The sequence below is a fragment of the Lytechinus pictus genome, chromosome 16 (assembly GCF_037042905.1).
Source record: "Lytechinus pictus isolate F3 Inbred chromosome 16, Lp3.0, whole genome shotgun sequence".
NCBI lineage: Eukaryota > Metazoa > Echinodermata > Echinoidea > Temnopleuroida > Toxopneustidae > Lytechinus > Lytechinus pictus.
In genome coordinates, this window is record NC_087260.1 from 6,527,440 (window position 1) to 6,552,338 (window position 24,899).

At 35.4% G+C, this 24,899-nt stretch overlaps 1 protein-coding gene across 1 annotated transcript in view; it reads left to right on the plus strand.

Moving 5' to 3' along the window:
• The first annotated feature begins 1,347 nt into the window (after positions 1–1,347).
• The window catches only part of LOC129279299 (elongation factor G, mitochondrial-like), a 32,514-nt gene continuing 8,962 nt past the window's right edge, over positions 1,348–24,899 (plus strand). Inside the window, exons 1-15 of the mRNA XM_064111076.1 lie at positions 1,348–1,725; positions 3,516–3,566; positions 4,447–4,557; positions 5,218–5,350; positions 6,560–6,725; positions 7,835–7,990; positions 9,475–9,548; positions 12,104–12,180; positions 13,366–13,514; positions 19,237–19,312; positions 20,386–20,523; positions 21,627–21,728; positions 22,501–22,557; positions 23,253–23,342; positions 24,246–24,376. Of these exons, the coding sequence (XP_063967146.1) occupies positions 1,633–1,725; positions 3,516–3,566; positions 4,447–4,557; positions 5,218–5,350; positions 6,560–6,725; positions 7,835–7,990; positions 9,475–9,548; positions 12,104–12,180; positions 13,366–13,514; positions 19,237–19,312; positions 20,386–20,523; positions 21,627–21,728; positions 22,501–22,557; positions 23,253–23,342; positions 24,246–24,376 (1,604 nt within the window). The 5' untranslated portion in view covers positions 1,348–1,632. The remainder of the gene's footprint in view (positions 1,726–3,515; positions 3,567–4,446; positions 4,558–5,217; positions 5,351–6,559; positions 6,726–7,834; positions 7,991–9,474; positions 9,549–12,103; positions 12,181–13,365; positions 13,515–19,236; positions 19,313–20,385; positions 20,524–21,626; positions 21,729–22,500; positions 22,558–23,252; positions 23,343–24,245; positions 24,377–24,899) is intronic.

The window sequence follows — 24,899 nt, forward strand, 5'->3', positions numbered from 1 at the left end:
TACATATATATATATATATATATATATATATATATATATATATATATATATATATGTATGTATATATACGGGGGGGGGGGGGTTGTTATAATTTGGCAGCCTGTAAATTTGACTATTTTCGCCATTTGTATACGGAACATCACAATAGGCCAGGAGATGTAGGCTTATCTAATTAATTCTTCTCATTGTAATCACTTTCCCCCTCCTATCCTGTATCTATTTTTTTTTTCTCTCCTTCGTGTAGCTCTCTATCTCTTTTTTCTTTCCTTGTTCGTTCCTTCTTAATTTACCCCTAAAATTTTTTGCCGGATTTTTGTGCCGCCAAATAAAAGGGCCACAGCGGCGCCCAAAGTTTGGATCCGTGCCTCCCTACTTCTTTCTTTCCTCTATATACCTGCGCCCGTACGTATGGATGCGCTCTTTACTTTGTTTGCGAGCGCGGCGCGGCGAGCACGTTATGAAATAGAGATCGGGGCCCGTTTCTCAACACATGGACAAGTTAGTCATATCTTTATCCACCTACCACGGAGTTAGTTCCAATCTTACTAAACCTGTTTCTCGAAAGGCTTCCTAACTAGAATACCTTGATATCGATACTATCGGTAAAAAGTGCAGACGAGACGTAGCCTTAGTCACAAAATAGCATAATTTTCAAAATGTAAAATTATGACAAAATTGCAAATATTGTGATAAATTGGGAAATAAATATTTTCAAAATAATAGCACAGGTGAATTATGCATCATACATACTTAGACCATGAAGACTGGAGCATTCAATTGCAGAGAAAATCAAATTATGAATAATTCATTTCATGACTAAAAAATCACTTGTGGACGTTGAGATGGTTACCCCCGGGATATCCAATTTTAATAGTTTACGAAAGTAAACCATAATGGTTTTCTTTGTAAAATGAGGATAGATATACGGTCTTTTACGATTTCAAACGTCATAAAAATATAGTTTAACAACTTTTTTTTCTTTTTGATACCAAAACATACGATATTTTACAAATTATATGCATAAATTAGAGATAGAATTTATCCAACTGTTAATAGGGGTCTGAAAACAACAAATACGAGTTCAGTTATGGATGGCCTGACGTGGTAGAATCTTTATCGATTAAATCATTTTACTATTTCAAAATTAATGGTTTTATGGCCTTTTACCAACAGTTTTTATAGTTTATTTGTTTTACAATTAACATTGAGTGCATTCTCCCACTTGTTTTGTGATGTAATTTCAACCTCTATGATTGATTACGTAAGATTATAATGTTAAAATTTCTAGGCACTTTTGCATGTCATAGTCTACCCACGTGATGTCACTACGTCATTTAGAAAGAAGTTATGACAGGTTCGGAGGTGTCATAAATATTTAGTGAGGTTGTTGTACCCGATCTTGGTAAAGAGGGCTTCGTGAAACGGTTAGCAGACAAGTAGCTCACTATCTCCTATTTAGTCAAGAAGTTAGACTTACGACGGTGTTGAGAAACGGGCCCCGGAGCTGCGCGAATCTGCGATTGCGTAATTAAAAGTTACCAGAGAACAGAACGTGGATCTGCGGGGTGGGCCACTAACGATAACGTTAAATAAGAAGTGTAATTTACACGTACCAAGGAATCAAAATAAAAGATGGGCTTGATGAGGCTTTTGTTACCAAGACATTCACATTTCGTGAGAAATTTCGCTCAAACTCGTCGGTGCAACGGTTATTATGACGGTTCGGTGAGCTAGATATCTAGTTAATTCTATCTTAAAATTTCATCCCGGTCCCACTTATAGAAAATAGTGTGTTTATGAATTGCATTAATCCACTTCCATTGCATTGCTTGCATTGATTGACGACTGGATGTGCGTCCACGTACATGCCATGGGCATGGGGTTTCGAAGAGCACCCTAAACAAGTTCAAGTATTTGCCATGTTCTGCAAATGCACCCCTTGCTTAAGTATTGGTGTGTGAACAATTATAGGTGTGTGAAACCCTACTGAGTACTCTTTAAGTTTAAGTAGGGGCCTAGGGTGTCTGGAGAGAAAAATTATTTTTCTTATTTCAAGAAAATATCACATTTTCTTTGTGAATTTGAAGAGAAATGACCTTCAGACTGACAGAAATGTAACATTTTTGAAAAAAATCCAACTATTGGCTGCAAAAAAGAAGAATGAAATTAGGTCAATTTTCAGCATTTCTCTGCCATGGCCCATGCCCATAGTCTAGACTGTCACTGTGTAGTTAAGAAATGGACACACACAAATCCAAATTTTTAGCTTCCGAGAGCTGTTATAAATTTATTATTAATGCCAAAAACTTGTCCATAAAGAGTCCAATAGGATTTTTTATGCTCTATCTGATGGTATGATTTTTATAAAGATTTGGAAACCAGATCACAATGAAAAATTGCGACAAAGTGAAAAAAATTGTGCAAAAGAGAAATTTCATTTTCCCATAGAAAATGCATGGAGAAATGGCAATCTCAACACACACAAGACTAAGGGTTTGCAATTTATCTCTAAATCCTTATTTAAAATGATCATATAAACTTGTCCTTACTGTCAAAAGAAGCCCCTGAATTTTCTCTTTCCATACATGCCAAACACAAGTTAATAATCAATTCAGATCACATTTTTCTAGTATCCTGAACTTCCCCGAAAAAATGTGCCATATTTCCCCCTAAATCAGCCTGTTTTATGCTGACACTTTTCAGTGTGGCTTCAGACACCCTACTTTAAGTTTAACTATTGCCTGGTTTATTGCTTATTGGAAACAAAACTGTATATTTATACTTTTTTTAGTGGACTTACATTTGTTACAAACTAAAATTACACAGACACTTGTCATTATTTTCAATCATATCAAACACATTATTTTCATAAAATTCACCAAACTTTCACCATTAATACACAAATACCTATAAACATGATAAAATATGAATATACAAAAACTTTGAAGAAATCATTTTTCTTTACGATTTCAGTTTCCAATCGGACCTCTCTTCGCATGGGAAATATTTTGGTCACTTGAAAAAGGTATCATATTACTGAACATGTGTTTTCTATGGGAAAAATTGAGAAAACAAAAAATTCACTGATGAGCTGTTTTTACCATATTTTATTACTTAAGAATATTAAGACTGAAAATGTGTTTTTGACCATTTTTCGTCATTATTCTATTCAAGTTCCCTCGCCCTTTGGAAGGATGTTGCAAAGTTTTGAGTGTATTAAATTATTTTCTGATACGTATGATGCGAGCGTTTGGTAATACAAGGCTGATTGGTAATACAATCGCTATACCTTTAGTTTGCAGTTAACTATTTGCTTTGATTCCATGAATGAAGATGGGATGAAATATAATTACTTTCAGAGATTTCTTCATGACTAACTTTCATGAATACTTTCAGGTAAAAAATCAAATTGTTTGATAATACATCCTAGTAGTCGACTAGTCATTTCATGATATGCCCCGCTGGTTTCATAGTAGGCCTACTCATCTGTTCTTATAACATATCCTTATCTACAGATCTGTTCACGGAGTGCAAGATATTCTACAGCATCGCTGGTATCTAAAGATGTAAGTCTGTGTCAGTATTCATGATTTCAAAATTTTCCTGACAAAAACATCATTGATGGAGCCATGATTTTATATGTTCATTTTACATTTTAGTCTTGCCAACTAGTTTTATATTATTTGAGTTGTTTGGCCTTAAAAGGGGAACGAGCAATGTGCACTTTAATACACTTTGAAGAGAAGGAAATGAAGAAAGTAAAAAAGGAGAAGAAACAAGGAACAAGATGGGAGAAGAAGAAGAAAAGGGATTGAAGGAGGAGAGGAAAGAAAGAAAGAGAGAGAGAGAAGGAAAGGAAGAAGGAAGGAAGGAAGAAAGAAAGAAAGAAAGAAAGAAAGAAAGAAAGAAAGAAAGAAAGAAAGAAAGAAAGAAAGAAAGAAAGAAAGAAAGAAAGAAAGAAAGAAAGAAAGAAAGAAAGAAAGAAAGAAAGAAAGAAAGAAAGAAAGAAAGAAAGAAAGAAAGAAAGAAAGAAAGAAAGAAAGAAAGAAAGAAAGAAAGAAAGAAAGAAAGAAAGAAAGAAAGAAAGAAAGAAAGAAAGAAAGAAAGAAAGAAAGAAAGAAAGAAAGAAAGAAAGAAAGAAAGAAAGAAAGAAAGAAAGAAAGAAAGAAAGAGAGAAAGAAAGAAAGAAAGAGGAAACATAAGAAAAATACAAAGAAGAGGACAAGGGGGAAGATGAGGAATAAGAAGTGATGGAAGTAGAAGAAAGAGATGGGATGAGGGAGAAATAAAAGGCGGAGGGGAAAGAAAGAAAAAGGGCGACTGAAGGAAAATATTGTGAAACCATGTTGAAGAAACTAAAAATGTTTAAGATGTTGGTCTGTTGCTTCTTAAGGGAAGGATGCATTTTGCTTGACAAATTATTAACTCGTCTCTACTTGGTTTTAGGATGTACGGAATATCAGGAACATTGGTATCTCAGCCCACATTGACTCAGGCAAAACAACTCTCACAGAGCGATTACTCTTCTATACAGGAAGAATAAAAGAAATGCATGAGGTGAGAGAAGATCAGTTTCCATAATTTCAGGAACATAATTGTTCAACATTATAAGTGCCATGAATTCATTTAAAAAAGGTGTAGTAAAATTCTAATCCTGAGATAAATTTGTAAAGATTTAATAGGGATATTAGAACAGTGAACAGTAAATAATTGATTGTAATAATTCATTTCAATATAATTAATTTTAATCGTGAACACTATGGATTTCATGAAGGTAGACAGGATAACATTTTATGAAGACCATGAATGAATCAACATTCATCTGTCTACTTTTATTTATAAAAGAAAAAATCTGATGTGTTATTAGTAAGTTCTTGGAATAAAATCAAAGCTGTCATTACTTAATGATTTTCTTTATATCATCTGCATGCCTATTCAGGGGCCCGTTGCAGAAAGAGTTGTATTTAAACGAAGCCAAAAATCAATCGCAAGTAACAAATGTGCGCTGTTGATCGGTTGAAAATCAAGTTGCGCATGATATTTAGAGTTGCGATTGATTGCAACTCTTTCTGCAACAGGCCCCAGCTGTAACATGCCTAAAAAAAGCAGAGGAATTAAAGCTATTTGAAGTGAGTTATCTCCCATTTTAACATGTCCCACAGCTCAAATTTGATAAATTACTTGCTAGTTAACTAGTGTATATATTTTTGAGCTCAGGTGAAAGGTAAGGACAATGTCGGTGCTACCATGGATTCTATGGAGTTAGAGCGTCAACGAGGGATCACTATCCAGTCTGCTGCCACCTATATCTCATGGCAGGACAACAATATTAACATCATTGATACGCCAGGTGGGTGACTATGCCAGCCATTTTTTTTGGTGTATTTGTTCAATATAAGGCCTAATTTACTGAAAATAAAAAAAACATCATTTTGATATGATAAGATAATTTTGATTGGCGCAAATATTCTTTTTTTAATAAGATCGCCATTGAAAATAATCAACAACAAATCTTTTATGTAATTAATAATTTGTTCCTATTTTTCTCTGCATATTCCCTATGAATAAGGCAATATGTTTTTTGTATATTTTTTTTCCCTGATCATGGAATATTTGTCATATTGCACGATCTGCTTTAGACAGTCGCAACTCGTATGCTCAGTTTAGGGCCCACACGATCCTTTACTGTAACCACACGGTTAAATCGATCCAAAGCCTTTGAAGGTCATAGCCTAGTCTGCTGTGCAAACACTTCACTCGAGTAAAGGGTCTCAATGTGCAGCCTATAATGCCTTGTGTACTGAAGACCCTCTCGTTCACAGCAAGTTTTGTATGTGCTAATCTTTGCGTGGAGACCCACTTGTTGAGAAAACTTTCAATCAGGGTCTGTGCATGCAGACTAGCCATAACCTTGGATGCATTGTTAACTGCCATTGACACCCCTCACATTTACTTTGGTGATTTGTTGTGCCTTTCTTCATATTTCCAATTTGTGCCGTAACAAAGAAATGTGAGGTGTAGAAAATAGGCATTGCCATAAATAAATCAAAATTTAAGGCTGATGTAATGATCTCAGGCTATGAGGTGGTGTATAGTGTACGTGAGTGTGAGATCATCAATTTTTTTTTATTTTTGCATTTCAGTTTTTTTTATACCATATTTTGGTAGAGCATGATGAAATACCTTGACTACCCAAATTTGGTGGGAATCGGTCCATTAGGGTTCCCAAGATATGACCTCATGAATGCACGATAAGCCCCATTGAAATCAATGTCTTATCGGCCTGGTTCAAAATGTTATGAACCCCGCCAATAAATTATTGACTCCAATGGGGCTGATTATGTATTCGGGATCTCATTTCTCGGGGCCCCCATGGACCACTTCCCACCACATTCCGGTTGCGGATGTGTTTCATCATGCCCCTCTGTGACATGGTATAAAAAACTCTGAAATGCAAAACAGAATTTATCACTTGAGTACTCTATAAGAGTACTCTAGAAGTACTTTAGAAGAGGTCTCGTAGATTTTGATGCCAATATTGTTGTTCTTTTTTTTAAAGGCCATGTGGACTTCACGGTGGAAGTTGAGAGAGCCCTGAGGGTGCTAGATGGCGCTGTTCTGGTCCTGTGCAGTGTGGGCGGGGTCCAGAGTCAGACACTAACAGTCAACAGACAGATGAAGAGATACTCAGTTCCCTGCCTAGCATTTATCAACAAACTAGACAGGTAATCGGAAGAAGTGAAATTATTGCCTATATGGGGTATATTTCTGTGCCAATCATGTTGCATATTTTGAATTCTCTGGTTTTGTTGTGGTCAATTATTTACCATATTTTATCTCTGTCAGGTTTCTCCCACCAACTTATAATATAATAATAATATTGACTGACTTTGATATCTGGGAGATAGCATACATGTACATATATATCTCCTTCAGTCATGTCACTAGATCCATATTGCTATTATCAAGACTCTGGGGAATATGAGACTACTTTAGAAAACTTATTTGGGATCTCCCTCAAATCTAGAAAATATTTATTATGATTATACATTGATTTTATGCTGAGCTGAACTTAATCTAAACCATGATGAAAATCAGGGGTTAAACCATGGGTTGTTAAAAGATAAACTACTGGGGAGGGTTAATTGAAGCATCTTGTGTGTGATTTTCAATGACAGTTTCGCTCTGAGCCAATAAGATGCAAGAATATCAGTAGCTTATAACAGTTCTCTGTGAAAATCACTGACAATTTCTCTCATGAAATGCTCCCCAATTCTTGTTATATGAGTGAATTATGGAAGAAATCGATTCAGGCTACAAAAATTTAGGTTCCATTTCACAAGACTAGGCAGAAATATGTGCTAATTATGTTTCATTTTCAGTTGAGTGAGTGCATCCAGAGCGATGCAGATAGCTTGATACCTACATTTATGTCATACATATGTGGAGCATTGTGGCCCAGTGGATTAGTCTTCTGAGTTTGAAATAGAGGTTCGTGGGTTCGAATCCTGCGTAATTTCCTTCAGCAAGAAATTCATCCACATTGTGCTGCACTCAACCCAGGTGAGGTGAATGGGTACCTGGCAGGAATTTATTCCTTGAAATGCCACTGCGCTGTAAAAGGCTGCAGGGCTAAAGCCTAGGTAATGACATAATGTGATATGCGCTATACAAGAACTGCGTTATTATTATTATTACTAGATGCATCTTCATTAAAATTTCAAGTCATCCTTCACCTAGCCTCAAATGAAGTGTCTTCAAAATACAGTTTACAAATTTTAAGTTTTAAATTTTTCTGACTCTCTCAGTATATATAATCCCTGTCTTTATCTAGAATGAAGGCTAATCCACACAAAGTTCTGAGCCAGCTCCAGTCCAAGATGAACCACAATGCAGCATTCCTCCAACTTCCGATCGGTTTAGAAGCAGACACCAAGGGTGTGGTCGATCTCATACACAGGAGGGCGCTGTACAATGAAGGAAATGCTGGGTAAGATATAAACACTACATCAATGTTGCCATGTTCAAGCCGAACAATTTCACCAAAAGACATAGAACATCACCAACTTGACACAAAATCACGAAATTTTTATAAAATTACAATTTTCTTCATAAATCATTCATTTTGGGATACACTTTATTTTGTTTATGATATTTAAACAAAAAGTAATTGGATGATTGCTTGGGAAACCTTTTTTTATATAAAAAAACATAGAAAAGTAAAAAATACAATATGATATTTACTGTAGCCTGTATAAGTCAGCCTTCCGTAAGTAAGCAATTTTTACAGAATTTACAATACATACCAAGTTGGTTGTTTGACATGGATTTTAGTATGATTAAAAAATTACTCTTAATTTCCTGTTGCATGCTGTGTAAGGTGCATTATTGTATTTGGTCAAAACATTTTCAGTAGTTGCAGACTATCCCATATTAAAGAGATTATGCATTCAATATTGTGTGCACGCCTGCATTCAAGCATGACACAATAAGCCTGTTCACGGTTGTAAACTGCGCACGAGCAGAAAAGGTCATTGGAGACAACCATGAAGGTGGCTTTCAAATTCACTGACATAGGCATTTGTGATTTGATGATTATTCATGTATTCCTTTCAAAATATTTATCACATCCAAGCTGAAGAGTAATAAATAGAGCCTTCATAATCACTGGTATTTGACAGTAGCCTAAACAATAGTCAAATGTGCCAAAGGCAGACAATAAAACAGAATTCCAAACTTTATCTCTGATGTACTATTCTAGTCACCTGGTCTATACAATGCCTTTTGTTCTTAGAATTTGAATACTCTACCGGTAAAGCTTACGCAACATCTACATTTGAAAATGATAGTGCTTATCCTAATAAAAAATCACAAAGGTCATTTGAGAAAAGTTGATCATGAGCTAACCGTGAACTGGCTTATTTACTCTGTGTGTAACAACCACAGAGTATGTAAAACTTATTTACATCAAATTCTCCTAAATTAAATTGATTTCTGTGATCATAAGATATTGAATTTCGGTATTGTTCACTTATGAAGTAAAAATATGTTTTGACAATTGGACTTACTTTTCAATTGATTTTGGAGCTTATGATGATAATAATAATGATGAAAATAGCTTTCATTTTGGAGTTGTTAATGATAACAAATATTGAAATTCTTATAAAGCTGTCATTTTAGAGTTGATAATAATAATAATAATAGATAATAATGAAATTTATATACAACAGATTTCAGACCTTTTAGGACATCCAATTGGCTTTACAGTCAGAAAATTCACATATATGGCATTATACATAATAAATTTGAACAGTTTAGTTATCTTAATTCTACACTTAAACAATATTAATTATTTATGATTGTTCTACAAGAAATTATTGAATCAAAAGCTTCATTGAATAGATATGGCTAAAGTTGGGTTTTTAAATTTAACATAGAATAAATATATACTTCATCATTTTTATTATATTTCAGAGAAGAAATCCGAGAAGCGGAAGTGCCGGAGGATATGATGGCAGATGTCAAAGAATACAGACAAAAGTTAATTGGTGGGTTTTGCTACGGAACCATAGGCTTCAGGCAATGGAAAAGGGATTTAAAACTGTTGTAACTTTGCCATTATGGCAACTACCATGGCAACCTTGATTTTGATTGGCTGCTGAGCCCTGTTGCCATGGTAGTTGCCATAATGACAAAGTTACAACAGTAGTAACTCTTTATAAAATGGACCCAAGGACACAGTACACAATTTACCCACTTTCCTCTCTGTAACACTACCACAAATGCAAAATTGACCAGCACTTGCTGAAAGAGACAATTTACACAAATTTATGAATTTAATCAAAGGATCTACCCTTAACCTGGGTACCTACGCTTCATTTGGAATGGAAAGCATGTTTTTTGTAATGTCGCGTAAGTGGGCATTTGTCCAAGTGTATGTAGACCAAACGATAATTACACCAAATAGGGTTAGCCCATGTGGTAATAAGATTATATGAGAAGTAGACCAACTACTTGTGCATGTATGACTTTAAGCCACTCAGTGGGTGATTTCTAGTTCAGTGTTGACCTTTTGGTGTTGGTGTTGGGTCAATTTTTACACGTTTATAACACCAAACATAAAATGAAGATGGTCCCGAAAAGTCACTCCGTGGTTGTTGAGATGTCAATAATGTGATCTGGATCAGTTTTACAAAATCAGAATAAGTTTTGGAGCTAGGGGAAGCAATCCAAATGTCAACACCAATGCCAACACTAACACCGGACTTGAAATCACCCAATGTGACTAGCCTCTTAGTCTTCCCATCAAATTTTGTGTCATAGCAGAATGATTCGATCACTGACTTGGCCCTAATCATATCAAAGATAAATACAAGTTGTGGTAACAATCTCAAAATGAGGTCGGACAAAATCCAATAAAATTACCACCCAAGTGTTAGTATGTAGAAATTTAAAATATCTGCTCAGTGGCTCTGGAAGAAAATGAGTAATTGCTGAGAAATAAGAAAAATAAGCATGTAATTCCATCAAATGTCAGGTATTTTTCCAAACAATATTGATACACTGTCCCACATATGCTTTTCTGTGTTAGTGATCATCAGAATTATCGGTTTTGAGCCAAGATTTCTTGATTTCACAAAGATAAGTTTACATTAATGTACCAGATCTAGATATATGATAATATGGTGACAATTAACCTTGATTTAAAAGACTTTTTCATGAAATAATTGTTTTCTGCAACTTCTTTCTTTTATCTTTAAACCACACCAAAATAATGTGTGATTATCTTCAGTCAATTGTAGCCCAGTGGATAAGTCTTTGGACTTTGAAACAGAGGGTCGTGGGTTCAAATTCAGTCATGGTGTAATTTCCTTCAGCTTGAAATTGATCTATATTGTGCTACGCTCACCCCAAGTGGAGTATTTTGGTACCCAGCAAGAATCGTACATGCTTGTGAACTGTGAAACACTTGCTGAGCTTAAACCTATCCCTTTTGAAGCGCAATGAGATATTGAATGCTAAGGGATATGGCCATACAAGAACTGAATACTATTATTACGGTACCCAGCTTGAGCGATTCAAAGTACAATTTTGTTTTGATATTCTTTGATATTTAATGCGTGTGTGTTTGCGGGTGTTTGATAACGAATGGTGTATGTGTGTTGATGTATGGGTGTATGATTTAAATGTACTATTTTCAATTGATTTTACTTTGCTATTTTTAATCAACAATTCAAAATTTAAATCTTCTGATCTGTATGGAGATTGGCTTTTAATATAAGGCTCTGCCTTTCTGCCTCTCCTAATACTTTCATTTGTACATTTGTATTACTTGTTTTTTTATATGTTTTCTTTATCTATACTCCTTTATATGTGTGTATATATTTACATTGTTATATGTTTTTTAATGAAAGTATTGAATTGAAATGAAATTATAAATCTAGAATTCTAACCACATTTCCCACTTTCCTCACGCATAGAGACCTGTTGGTGTTACGCGGCTAGTAAGAACTGTACCATTATTATTTATTTTGGACAACGCCTACTTAGCTTGTTTTACGCGAGCAAATGGGAGACTGATTGTCAAATATTCGTACCGTTGCACGGCTTGAAGAGGTGACGTCACAATACGATTTAATTCACTGCGCTCAGGAAAAATGAAGGTGCACTTTGGCATAAGCCTGCTGGATACATGCGCAATGCTGCCCAAGATCATATGCGCTTGTGGGATTTTGCTTTTCGCTTTCAATATTTTTGCTCCCTATTCATAGATTACTGCGGGGGAAAACTCTTGTTTTTTCATGTTTTCGCTTGATTCTGAGGCGTTGTACAACACAAATAGCGAATATTCTTATTCGTGCAAAGTTGCGAGGTTTCGCATTCGGTTCTGTTCTGTTTATGGTAACTCCCGTAGGAACTCGGCAGGACAGCATTTTGCCGGTAAACGCCAAGCTGGTATGTCAATCAACGCCAAACTTGGATAACGCCTCGTTGAATAGAGCATCTTTCTGTCACCTCATGCGAAATCTCACACCATTGCAATCATGCCTATTTGCTATTTTGTATACTATTAATATTGACTGATCTCTTTTGTTTTTAATAGAATCACTATCCAATGTTGATGATGAGCTTGGAGAGATGTTTCTTGAAGAGAAGGAACCTAGTGAACAGGAAATCAAGGTATTGGCTCAATTTTCTGTCAAATATTTTTAAGTTTTCGGGAGCAATTGCGAATATTCTGTTTCAATTTCACAATTGTTTGATCAATTTTAGCAGTAGCAATGCCCCATTACAGTATTATCACACATATAATTTCTCTGAGTTAGAATTATGTTGTTGTTTCATTTAAATATTCATTCTTAAAGGAGAATGAAACCCTTGAAACCAGCTGAATCCATATCAAAGAGAAAAATCAAAGAAACATATTGTTGAAAGTTTGAGGAAGATTGAATTAATAATAAGAAAGTTATGAGCATTTGAATATTGAGATCACTAGTGCCATGTAGATCCTCCCATCGGCAATGCGACCAAGATCTGTGATATCACACACGTACAACTCCCTCATTACTTTAGTACTTATTCCACGTATATTCTCACTTTTATAGAGTCTATCACAAGGTGAGGTGTTCTCTTTATGAGATGACAAGTACAGAGGTTTCACAACATTATATCATTGATGAATCGTTTGTCATATGATTAGAATGAACAAAAAGAGATGTTTTGGGGTATATTTTCAGTGTCCAAATGGGAGAGTTGTACGTGTGTGACATCATAGATCTTGGTCGCATTGCCAATGGGAGGATCTCCATAGCATTAGTGATCTCGACATTCAAATGCTCATAACTCTTTTATTGCTAGTCCTATTTAACTCAAAGTTTTGTTGATCTTATTCTTTGATTTTTCTGCTTTCACAAAAGCTAACTTGCTCCAAGAGTTTCATTCTCCTTTAAGTTTCCAACTTGTGTTTTTTCTTGTACTCTTTCTTCTTTCCTTTTTTCTTTCTTTTCTACCTTTTAATTTCTTTCTTCCTTTCCTTTTTTGTCTTTTCGTTTCTGTTCTCATGTTCCTTTCCATATGACTCTCTCTCTCTCTCCTTTATTTGGTCCCCACGGAAGACCAGCTGCACATATACTTGGTGCAGCTGAATAAGGGTTATCCAACCGTCTTTTGTCTTAAATTTGGTCTTTTGTCTTATCTTTCAACTTTCTTAGCATGTTTAAAGCATTATTTTTTATTTTTATTTTTTTTATCAATGTTCAGAATTTATTTCATTATGTATGTATATGTTACTCTTTGTGTCTCTTTACATGTATATATTGTTATGTATTTTTTAATGACGGAAATAAAAACATGCAATTAACTCAGGATGCTGTTAGGAGGTGCGTGCTGAAGAGGACTTTCACTCCGGTCATGATGGGAACTGCTCTCAAGAACAAAGGAATACAACCTCTTCTAGATGCGATCATAGACTACCTACCTAATCCAACAGAAGTTAACAACTATGCTTTCAATGAGTAAGTTTCATATAAATAGACTACATACCTAATCCCACAGAAGTAAACAACTATGCTTTCAATGAGTACGTTTCATATTTACCTAATATTAAGGCCAATACAAACAGGCAGCCCTATATATGCCGGGGGGGGGGGGGGGTTAGATTTGGTTTGGACAATTTGTCAAGCAAAAAAAATTGAATTGAATTGAATTGAATTGAATTTATTCAAACCAGTCAAAGGAGAACAAAATACAAACAAAATAAATGGTTACATTATAAAGAACTAAAACAAATGACAGGTTTGGGACCCCAAAGAAGCACAGCTTGTAATCAGGGGCCCCTGCATAAGATATTTTACTCAAACATGGAAAAACTATGAAAAGAAGAAGAAAAAAAAATACAAGGTATTTAAAGGTCACAACAGGAACACTACCCACACGCAAGCATACACACACTCACGCAGACAAACACACACATTCACACTCCAAACATGTCACCCCCTGGTGCAACTAACAACTGGTCTTAAATTTATCAAGTAGGTATTTATGACATAATTTCTTAAACCGAGACAGGGTACTGCTACTTCTTATATCAGCAGGACACATATTCCATTCTTTAACGCAAATTGTTCTGAAGGATTTCAATGTAGCATTAATTCTAGCATAGGGTTGGTGAATAAGATGTCTCTGACGTGTGTTATAATTATGAATCTTAGAATTAACCACAAAAGTTTCTTGTAAAAAAGAACAATGCAGGGATTGGTATTTATACATGAAAATAACACAATTCAGTGAGACCATTTCATTAAATGGTAACATATTCAACTGCAAAAAGAGCGGGGAACTTGGAGCCAGATAATTTGAATTTGTTACATATCTTATAGCTTTCTTTTGAAGAACTTGTAGTTTACGTACATGAGTCCTATATGTATTCCCCCAAGCAATATTGCAATACATTAAATGTGGCACAATTAGAGCATTATATAAAGAAACCAATGTTCGTTGAGGTAAGAAATATCTTACTTTTGATATCACACCAACATTACGAGATACTTTAGAACACACATTATTAAGGTGATAATTCCATGACAAGTATTCATCAACTGTGACACCAAGAAATTGCACACTTGAGCTGAATTCAATTTGTCGACCACCAACTATTATTGGATCTATATTATCAAAGACCCTCTTTCCCTTTGTTCTAAATAAAACACATTTTGTTTTACTTGTATTCAGTAACAGCTTATTACAACAAAACCAGGCAAAAACATGACAAATTTCAGTATTTACCTCCCGAATAAGACTTTGCAAGTTCTTATGAGAATGTAATAAACAGGTGTCATCAGCATATAAAGAATATGTAAGCAATTTGGAAGAATTAACAATATCATTAATATAAATTAGGAAAAGCAGCGGACCAAGAACCGATCCTTGCGGTACTCCAAATTTAATATTTCTATATTCTGAGCTGACACCATTGATAACTACAAATTGTGACCGGTTTTCTAGATAGCTTTTAAACCAGTTTAAAGCCATCCCACGAATGCCATAATATTCAAGTTTAATTAAGAGTATACTGTGATCAATGGTGTCAAAGGCTTTACTTAAATCAAGGAATGCACCAAGGCAAAATTTTCCATCATTCATAGCAGTGATAATCGTGTTAATCAAGTTTAATACACCCATGCTAGTAGAGCAATTTTTCCTGAAGCCAAATTGATGTGGTGTCATGATATCATAATGCAGCAAATAATCATTTAATCTTTTGTACATTATTTTCTCTAAGATCTTTGAGAAGATAGGCAACAAAGCAATTGGTCTATAATTTTCAATGCATTTACGATCACTCTTTTTGTAGACAGGAACGATTTTAGCGATTTTTAACTTAATGGGAACAATACCTTGAGATATTGACTTATTGAAAACATGACACAGTGGGTCAGCAATGACATGAATGCAACCTTTGATAACTTTAGGGGAAATGTCATCTGAACCACTTGATTTAGAAGCCTTCAATGATGACACTAACCTTGTGATTTCATAAACTGATGTTGGTCTCAGAAATAGAGATGATGCATAATTTTGCCTTGGCATGTAATCTTTGAAAGATGTTTGGGCTTCTGGAATTTCTTTACTGATATTTTCAGGCAAATTAATAAAATATTTATTAAAATACTCAACTTTCTGCAGATCTGTAGTGAGTAAATTTTCACCATGATACATTTCATCTGGTATAAGATCCCTTTTCCCTCTTCCAAGCAGCTCATTTATGTGAGTCCAAGTCTTCCTAATATCCTTCTGTGTATTTTTAAAAACATTGTCGTAATAATCTTTTTTGCTTTTTCGAACTAGAATTGTCAACGCATTCTTATAAGCAAGATACTTCTTTTTATTTCTCTCATTTTTACATTTAATGTACGTACAGTATAATTTATATTTATGATTAATAGATTTTAAGAGACTCTTAGTAATCCATGGTTTTCTACATTTGCGTTTCTTATTCAGTTTAACGATGGGGAAATGAATATCATACACCCGAGAAAAGATAGACAAAAAATAATTATAAGACTCATCTGCATTTGTCAATGTGTAAAGAAATGACCAATCAAAAATAAAGAGATCTTGTCTAAAACTTTCTATCTTTTTATCTGTAATCAAACGCTTGTAGACCTCACTACTCGTTTTGACAGAGATAACAGCCGGCTCTTTATTGATGCTGAATATTGGCATATGATCAGACAAGTCTGAGCAGAAAATACCACTTTCAAAAGCATCTCGCACACAATTTGTGAATATATTATCTATGAGTGTTGAAGAAGAAGAAGTAATGCGTGTAGGTTTTGTAATAAGACTAAAAAAGCCAAATGATGTAAAGAGATCAACAAAATCTTTTACTCGATCATCAGAGTCATAATGCAACAAATTAGTATTAAAATCGCCCATAATATAAGTATTATTATTTTCGCGACTAAGAACTTGTAAGTCCTGTTCAAAGTCAAAAACAAATGACCTCACATCATTGTCAGGTGCTCGATATACACATCCAACAACAGTCTTAACATTATTTAAAACAAATTCTATGTATATACATTCGTAGCCCAAAGTTACTTTTGACAGATCATCGCGAATTGTATATTCAAAACCCTCTCTAATATAAAGAGCAACACCACCCCCTCTTTTATTTTGTCGACAAACTTGAACAAGAGAATATTCGGGGATATGAAATAAATTCACATCTGTAGATGGTTTGAACCAGGTCTCTGAAATCCCAATAATAGAAAAATTGTGTTTCACACTGGATAAGAAAACGACAAGATCTTCAAAGTTTCTAAATAGACTTCGTGAATTTACATGAAGGATAGAAAGTTTGCTATTACCTTTAAAAAGAAAATCATTACAATTAATATAATTACACTCATTTTCTACAATCATAGCTTGGTCCTCTATATCATCATCCATGATAAAGAGAAGTACATACTAAGTAGAATTTCAGTAGCATTAAAAATCTTGGAATATCAATTTGAAAAATATACATCAAATACCTAAACATGCTTAAGTACAGCTTGGGGTAGCCAATCAAAGAGACACGCACGTACACACCCAGACACAAACACACACAAAAAGAAACATACAGGAGCACCAACATATGTAGATGAGTAAATATATACAATGAAAGGTAAATATAGCACACAAAAGTAACAAACATTGAGTTTGTCTTACAAAACACCAAGAAAAAGTGATGAATGATTATTCAAGGTAAAAGAAAAAAAAAAAAGTAATACAAGGAGAAAACAATGAGTTTACCCTCTGGGAGACTTTATGAAAGATTATTAGCAGTTTATAGCTACATACATGTAGTGAAGTAAATATGATCTCAAGAAACAGTTTACAAGGCAGTAACTTGTTGCAGAGATGTAAAGACCTTCTTAACTTGGACACCATCTTGGGAGGTTTTTAGGGCAGCAATAACCCTTCCATCAGCTGACCAGGCAGCAGCCACTTTGGGGTGTTTCACCAGTTTCATTAAAATCTCATGATTTGCCCTAGTCAAATCCTCTTGGATGGAGAAGCCAGAGTCCTTCATCTTTCGTCGATTCTTCAGCAGCGCAAACTTACTTCTGTGTGAACATAATTTCACTAATATCGGGCGGGGCTTGCTGTTTGGAGAGCGGGGCTTTCCGGAACGATGGGATCTATCAATCTCGGCCTTGGTCAAGTTGTAGCCAAGGTGGTTTGACACGATCTTGATCACCTGATCGTCAGTGTCTTCATCTGGTGCTTCTGGGACTCCAAAAACACGCATATTATTTCGTCTGCTGTATTGTTCCAGATCGTCAGCCCTAGTCTGAGAAGCCGCCATCCTTGATTCCAGTTTTTCCACAGATGACTTGAGGGTCTTTATCTCCTTCTCCTTCATAGCTAGGTCTACCCTCAAGTCATGGATCTCACCCTCCTGCTTATCTATTCTTTCCTCATTCTTTTCAATCCTCGCTTTGAGGATTTTGGCAACACATTTCTCAAGAGCCTCGACCAAAATGTGAGGTCATTTTTTTGCACCTAAGACATTGGAGGAGAATATGGACCCATGTTTCAGGCCAGTATCTAAAAATTGGGGCCATGTTTAGGGATTTTCCAGCATAAAACCGTACCCCATGTTTAGGGATATCTTCCAAAAAGTGACCCATTCCAGCGGCACATCCCCGTATGCCTTATTTCGTGATATAAGTAGCACTACCTAAAATCCTCAACAAACTCAAATCTGGCCAAGTTTCTAACCCACAATGCAACATTCTGATCAAAGTTTTTTTTTATTTTTTAATACAGGCCTATTTGAATAATAACACACTAATTAATTTCTTGATACTATCATACAAAAAATATATATATCAAGTAGTACCAAGAATCAAAACAAGTATTTTTCCTATCAGGATATTTTAGTTTCTCTTTACAAATACAATTATAGGCTAACTTATTCTCTGTAATATTAAAGGACAAGTCCACCCCAACAAAAAGTTGATTTGAATCAAAATCGGATGTAAAATAAGAAAGTTATGACATTTTAAAGTTTCGCTTAATTTCACAAAACAGTTATATGCACATCCTGGTCGGTATGCAAATGAGAAGACTGATGATGTCATCCACTCACTATTTCTTTTGTATTTTATTATGTGAAATATGAAATATTCTAATTTTCTCCTCATTGCCAAGTAAAACAACGATTAATTCCTCCCTGAACACGTGGAATTAGCATTGTTTAATATTATATGGTTCAGTCAAGATGGTCCATATTTTCAAATTTGTAAAAAATGAAATATTGTATAATTCAAACAATAAAAAACAAAAGAAATAGTGAGTGTTGGACATCATCGACTGACTCATTTGCATGTCACTGAGTTGTGCATATCACTGTTTTGTGAAAAATAAGCGAAACTTTAAAATGCCATTACTTTCTTATATTACATGTACATCCGATTTTGATGAAATTTTCAGCGTTATGCTAGTCTGATTTTTCTCTATTTATTCAAGTCAACATTTTTCTGGGGTGGACTTGACCTTTAAAAGCTGTATCAGCAGGTATATTTTCTGACTAGTTGTTTTTAACACACAGTCAATGAGAAACCAGACAGTGTTTGTCCGTTCACTTTCCCCTTAAAACTATTAAGCAATATTGCATTGTTTGTCTGTTTATGAATATTGCATGATTATTATTCAAATTATTTCTTTTCTCTCTCCCATGTTCAGCCAAGATGAGAAAGTAAAGATGAGTCCAATCAGAGATAACTCCGATAAGTTTGTTTCCTTGGCTTTCAAACTGGAGGTGAGTATATAAACAAATATTGCCCATTGCAGAGGGCGTTAGTAAGAATTACATGCCCTAAGGTACCTTTGGAAAAGTTCGAAGCTGCGTTTTTACTGTCTCAAAGGTGATAAGTGTGGGGAATTATTCTAATACCCAAGCAAAATGGTGTGTACAGTCCTACCTCTCTTATCCAGACACGTTGGGACCAGCACCAATCTGGATATGGGATTTATCCGGATCTGGGAGACCCAATATTAAATACACGCAACTGCCTCCCCAACGGCGGTAGCTACATGTAATCTATTGTAGTGGGCATACAGACAGTATTCACTGCAGTGTCAGTGCAAATTTATAGGCGGTATTTTTATGGAAATGAAATCGATCGATGTCCAAAACTCTTGGATAATTTACCTGCTAAAATGATTGAGGATTGCATCGAGCATACCTCGAAAGAAAGAGAATGACTCCATGAAATTAAGTTTTACAATTGGATAATCGTGGCGGGTATCGCAGCTTCGCAATGTCAGCCATTGTTATACTGATTGTAGGCTCAAACTTGTCATTTTCTTTAATTGTGCAAGACTGTTCTGTCAATACGTTTTAGTAACCTGAAGACCCTACCATTTAATGCTTCCTATTCTTAATTATTTTCACGAGCCTAGAGTCTTTATTTATGGCTGTATACAGATATGTACTTCTTCTTCTCATTATGCCTTGAGCACTCTACATAGTGAATTTGTTGCATTAAAGATCATGTAGTATCATACTTATAATAATATGTCCATTTATAGTTACTATGTGCATATACTTAACTGCGCGTTGATACTTGGTATCATATTATTACCCCGGCTGTAGCTGAGCCGCCATATTAATAGGTGCTAAAGCGTTCAAGGAATAAATCCTATCGGGTACCCATTCACCTCACCTGGGTCGAGTGCAGCACAATGTGGATAAATTTCTTGCCAAAGGAGATTACGCCATGGCTGGGATTCGAACCCACTACCCTCTGTTTCAAAGTCCGGAGACTAATCCACTGGGCCACAAGGCTCCACACATACTTATACTCCGTACTTATCTTCTTGTTCTTGTAGGCAGGAAGATTTGGCCAGTTGACTTACATGAGGGTATACCAAGGTTGTTTACAGAAAGGACAGTACATCTACAACACGAGAACAACTAAGAAAGTGAAGGTCTCTCGTCTCGTACGAATGCATGCTGATACAATGGAGGTAGGTTGTCACATACACTGCGGCAGTCCACCTTTCATAAGTCAAATTTTCACCTGATTTGATGTGTCATTTTAGACCAGAATATATGCAAGAAATCTTCATAGCCAAATTTTTGCATAGTGGGGTGTTGCATGACAGTCGTGATCAATTGCAAGTCTATTTTCGTTCCCTAAATCAATCATATGTCTTGCAATTATTTGCAGATATGCAATTGATTGCTAATCCGATCCTTGAAACAAGAAGTGTAAACTGATTTGCTATAGCCAACATTGATGTATCAATTGTAAAATTGCAGCAATTGATTGCAAATATTTTCTTGCAACATGTCGAGGAGATTAATGGGGTCTCTAGAGAGTGGACTTAGAATTCCTATATTCCCTAAACCAAATTAATGTCATTTCTATCACACACTGATATGGCAATCTGTGCTGTTTATGACTTGAAAGTTGTGCCCTAACTTTTTTTTTTAATACAAATTTCATATATGTGTAGGACCTAAGTGAGGTGTATGCTAGAGACATCTGTGCCTTATTTGGTATCGAGTGTTCAAGCAAAATCATTTATCTTTAGTATTGATCTTTGACCTTTGATATGTATATTGTTGACCTTTGGTATGTATTTGACTTTACTGACCTTATGTTGACCTTCTTTATAGGACGTTAGCGAGGTGTATACCAGAGACATCTGTGCCTTATTTGGTATTGAGTGTTCAAGCAAAGTCATTTATCTTTATTATTGACCTTTGATATGTATATTGTTTACCTTTGGTATGTATTTGACTTTATTGACCTTATGTTGACCTTCTTTATAGAACGTTAGCGAGATGTATACCAGAGACATCTGTGCCTTATTTGGTATTGAGTTTGCAAGCAAAATCATTATTATTGACTTTTGACCTTTGATATGTATATTGTTTACCTTTGGTATGTATTTTACTTAATTGACCTTATGTTGACCTTCTTTATAGAACGTTAGCGAGTTGTATGCTAGAGACATTTGTGCCTTATTTGGTATCAAGTGTTCAATCAAAATCATTTATTTTTATTATTGACCTTTGATATGTATTTGACTTTTCATTGACCTTATATTGACCTTCCTTGTAGGACGTTAGCGAGGTGTATGCTGGAGACATCTGTGCTTTATTTGGTATCGAGTGTGCAAGCGGAGACACTTTCACTACTGAACCAAAGACGAAGATATCTATGGTGAGTTTAAAACATTTGTAACTCGAGACCGGAGAAGCATTTCATGAAAAGTTTTACCAAGTTGCACACAGCCAGTGAAGATTTTCCTAGCCTTGTAGTTTTCAGTGGCATTCACAGATCAATATCTTCATGAAGTGCCCCCTCTATGTTGGATCACAGGTGAAAGTAGGGGTTAGTTGAAGAGATTTTTAATAGACATAGTAACAGTAAATATGTCACTTTTATTTTGTTAAATAATTTGTTATTCCTTGCTTTATTTAGCTTTTCCTTGAATGTTCCTCAAATTGTGTATATACTTTGTATGTTTTGTATTACATTGTATATTGCTTTGAAAAGAATATTGGCAGACACGAATGATGTTCCAATAAATGCAATTTAATTCACTTTTATAATGTGGCTTATACTTGTTTCTAGAGGTAGTGTGCTGTTGAATTTTGCTTCCGCTCTAAATTCAACACTAATGGAATGGCCAACTTCAACCCTGGGTTTAACACTATACCCTACCCTAAACCTAACCTTAAACCTAACTTAAAACCCTATTGCAGTCCTAACCCTAACCCCAAATCTTAGAAGAAATTAAGCTTGGATCAATTATCGCAGGAGCAAATGTTGTGTCACCTTCAAATGAATATGTTCTAGACAATTTATGAAATGAAATAAGAATTGAGAAAATTGGGGGTTGGAGTAACCAAATTTTTTTGGAATCGCCCAAATGGTTAAATTTGTTTTGAATTTGATCTTGAAATGTTTTTTTGTGTTTTATTCATTCCAGGAACCCATGCATGTCCCAGATCCAGTCATCTCACTTGCTATCAAGCCAGAAAAGAAGGTAACCTTCTCAATTTAGATTATTTTAATGGTTTATTGAGAGAAACATATCATTATGAGTAAGGCTGCGCAAACTAGGCAAAACTCAGTTTTGTAGCCGTTTTCCAAAAGGAAGAGAAAACGGCTACAAACGGCAGGTTTCTCTCATGTGTGTGTTGGCTCAGTTGGACGAGCATCCGTCTCACAACCGGGAGGTCGGGGGTTCAAACCCCGGCCACGTCAGACCAAAAGACGTTAAAAGATGGGAGTTGCTGCTACCCTGTTTGGCGTTCAACGATTAAAGGGATAGAGCCTTGTCGATCTGGTGCTGCACAGCGGCTGCCGGGCCCAAGATCAATTGGGCAAAGCAAATTTTCAGAGTATTTAATTTCATGTCTATTTCGAACATATGGATTTTCGTCATTTTTTTTTCATCACATGTGGCCGCCAAAAGCTGAATAAAACATGCATTCAATTTAAGTGGATATAAACAGTTGATGAGAGTTCCACAATTGGAAATAATTACTACCATTATTAACACAAAGAAATACTTCAGGGTACACTAGTGCAAAATAATTACTACCAGTAATACAATTGACAGAAGTTCGAAAAACAATTACTACTGGTAATGCAAAGAAATAAGCAACATTTATTTACATTTGTAAATCTTTTTACTTGTAACCATAATATGTCATATTCTCTATGTCACTTGCACAGACCGACCTGGATAACTTCTCTAAAGCCATCAACAGATTTACAAGAGAAGACCCTACTTTCACCGTATACTTTGACGATGAAAGCAAAGAGGTGAATATCATTTTTATTAGTGGACTTTTTCACTTTGCAAAAATTTTATTTTCCTTATTCATATATTAGCTGCTATAATATTTTCATTATCTAAGTTAAGTATGTGTTGTACTGGGAACTGCTTATAGCAGTGACGTGTCGTACTCCATTTTAAGGTTGCCTTGTGTCAGTGCATGCCATTCTTTGGAAAGTGTGAGAGTGACCAAACTATCAGATTGTATCTAGTATTTCTAGGGGAGTGAGGGGAGTTATACCATTGCCAAACCTTAAGGGGGGATGGAGCAAGTTGGCTTAGTCAGTAAAGCATTTGCCAGTCCTCCCTAAGATCTTGGGCTCGATACCACCCTGGGTGGACGACTGAAGCCTGTTTTGTGTGTTATCATGCCCCTGCCCTGTTTCATGGACGTGTGCTGCATGATGTTGTGTTGGATATAACTCCGCCTTTGGAGAGGCTATCATAAAGGAAACCCCATCTGTAGGAGAATCATCACCTTTGCTCATTAAGAATCCTTGTTGCATGAAAAGAACAAGTAAATTCTTGCCTACGAGCACATGTTTAAAATAATGAATTATCAAGTAGATTCATTTCACATGTTTTTTTCACCGATCTCACTACAACAAGCTGGCGATTGTTACGTGGAGACGAATTTTAAAAAATACTATTTTTTTGTAAAAAAAAACCTTTGGGTCACAGTGATTCGGTTCGATTTTCGCCTCCCAGACACGGGCGTCATCAAAGAAATAATAACGATGATAATGATAGTAATAAACTATATTTTTTGCATATTTCAGCTACAAGTGCGAATTCCACCTCCCCCTCCAACCAAAAACAAACAAACAATGATTAGAAACTAGTGTGAATTGTAATTGTAGGATTTAAAAATTTGTCTTTTATCTTTGTAGACCATAGTATCTGGTATGGGTGAGCTCCATTTAGAGATCTATGCACAGAGAATGAGGAATGAATATAATTGTCCGGTCATCACTGGTAAACCTAAGGTAGCCTTCAGAGAAACGATCACCGGTGAGGTCGAGTAAGTAACAATTTATTTATATTCATTATCTTTCCTCATTTTGTGAACAAAAAATATTCATCTGTAAGTTGTGATGAAAGTAAGCTTTGCTGCTATATTGAATTGTGCAATGCAGGTGAGACTGCAGATAATAATAATGATAATAGCTAGATTTATAAAGCGCTTTTTGCCCGAGGATACAAAGCGCTGCTGTTATTACCCCGGCTTTAGCTCGAGCTACCATCACTGGCGCTCAGTGCATTTGAAGGAAATAATTCTGCCAGGTACCATTCACCTCATCTGGGTCAAGTGCAGCACAGTGTGGATAAATTTCTTGCTGAAGGAAAACATGCCATGGCTAGGATGCAAACCCACAACTCTCTGTTTGAAAGGCGAGAGTCAGAACCACTCTCAGATGTTGAAGACTACGGGCACTTGTTTTTCAAATCCCTGAATGGTCTTACATCACCCTCAAACCTATGTGATCTCATTCATGTAAAGCAGACTAGTTATAATCTTATTTCTAGTGTCAATAAAACTATCC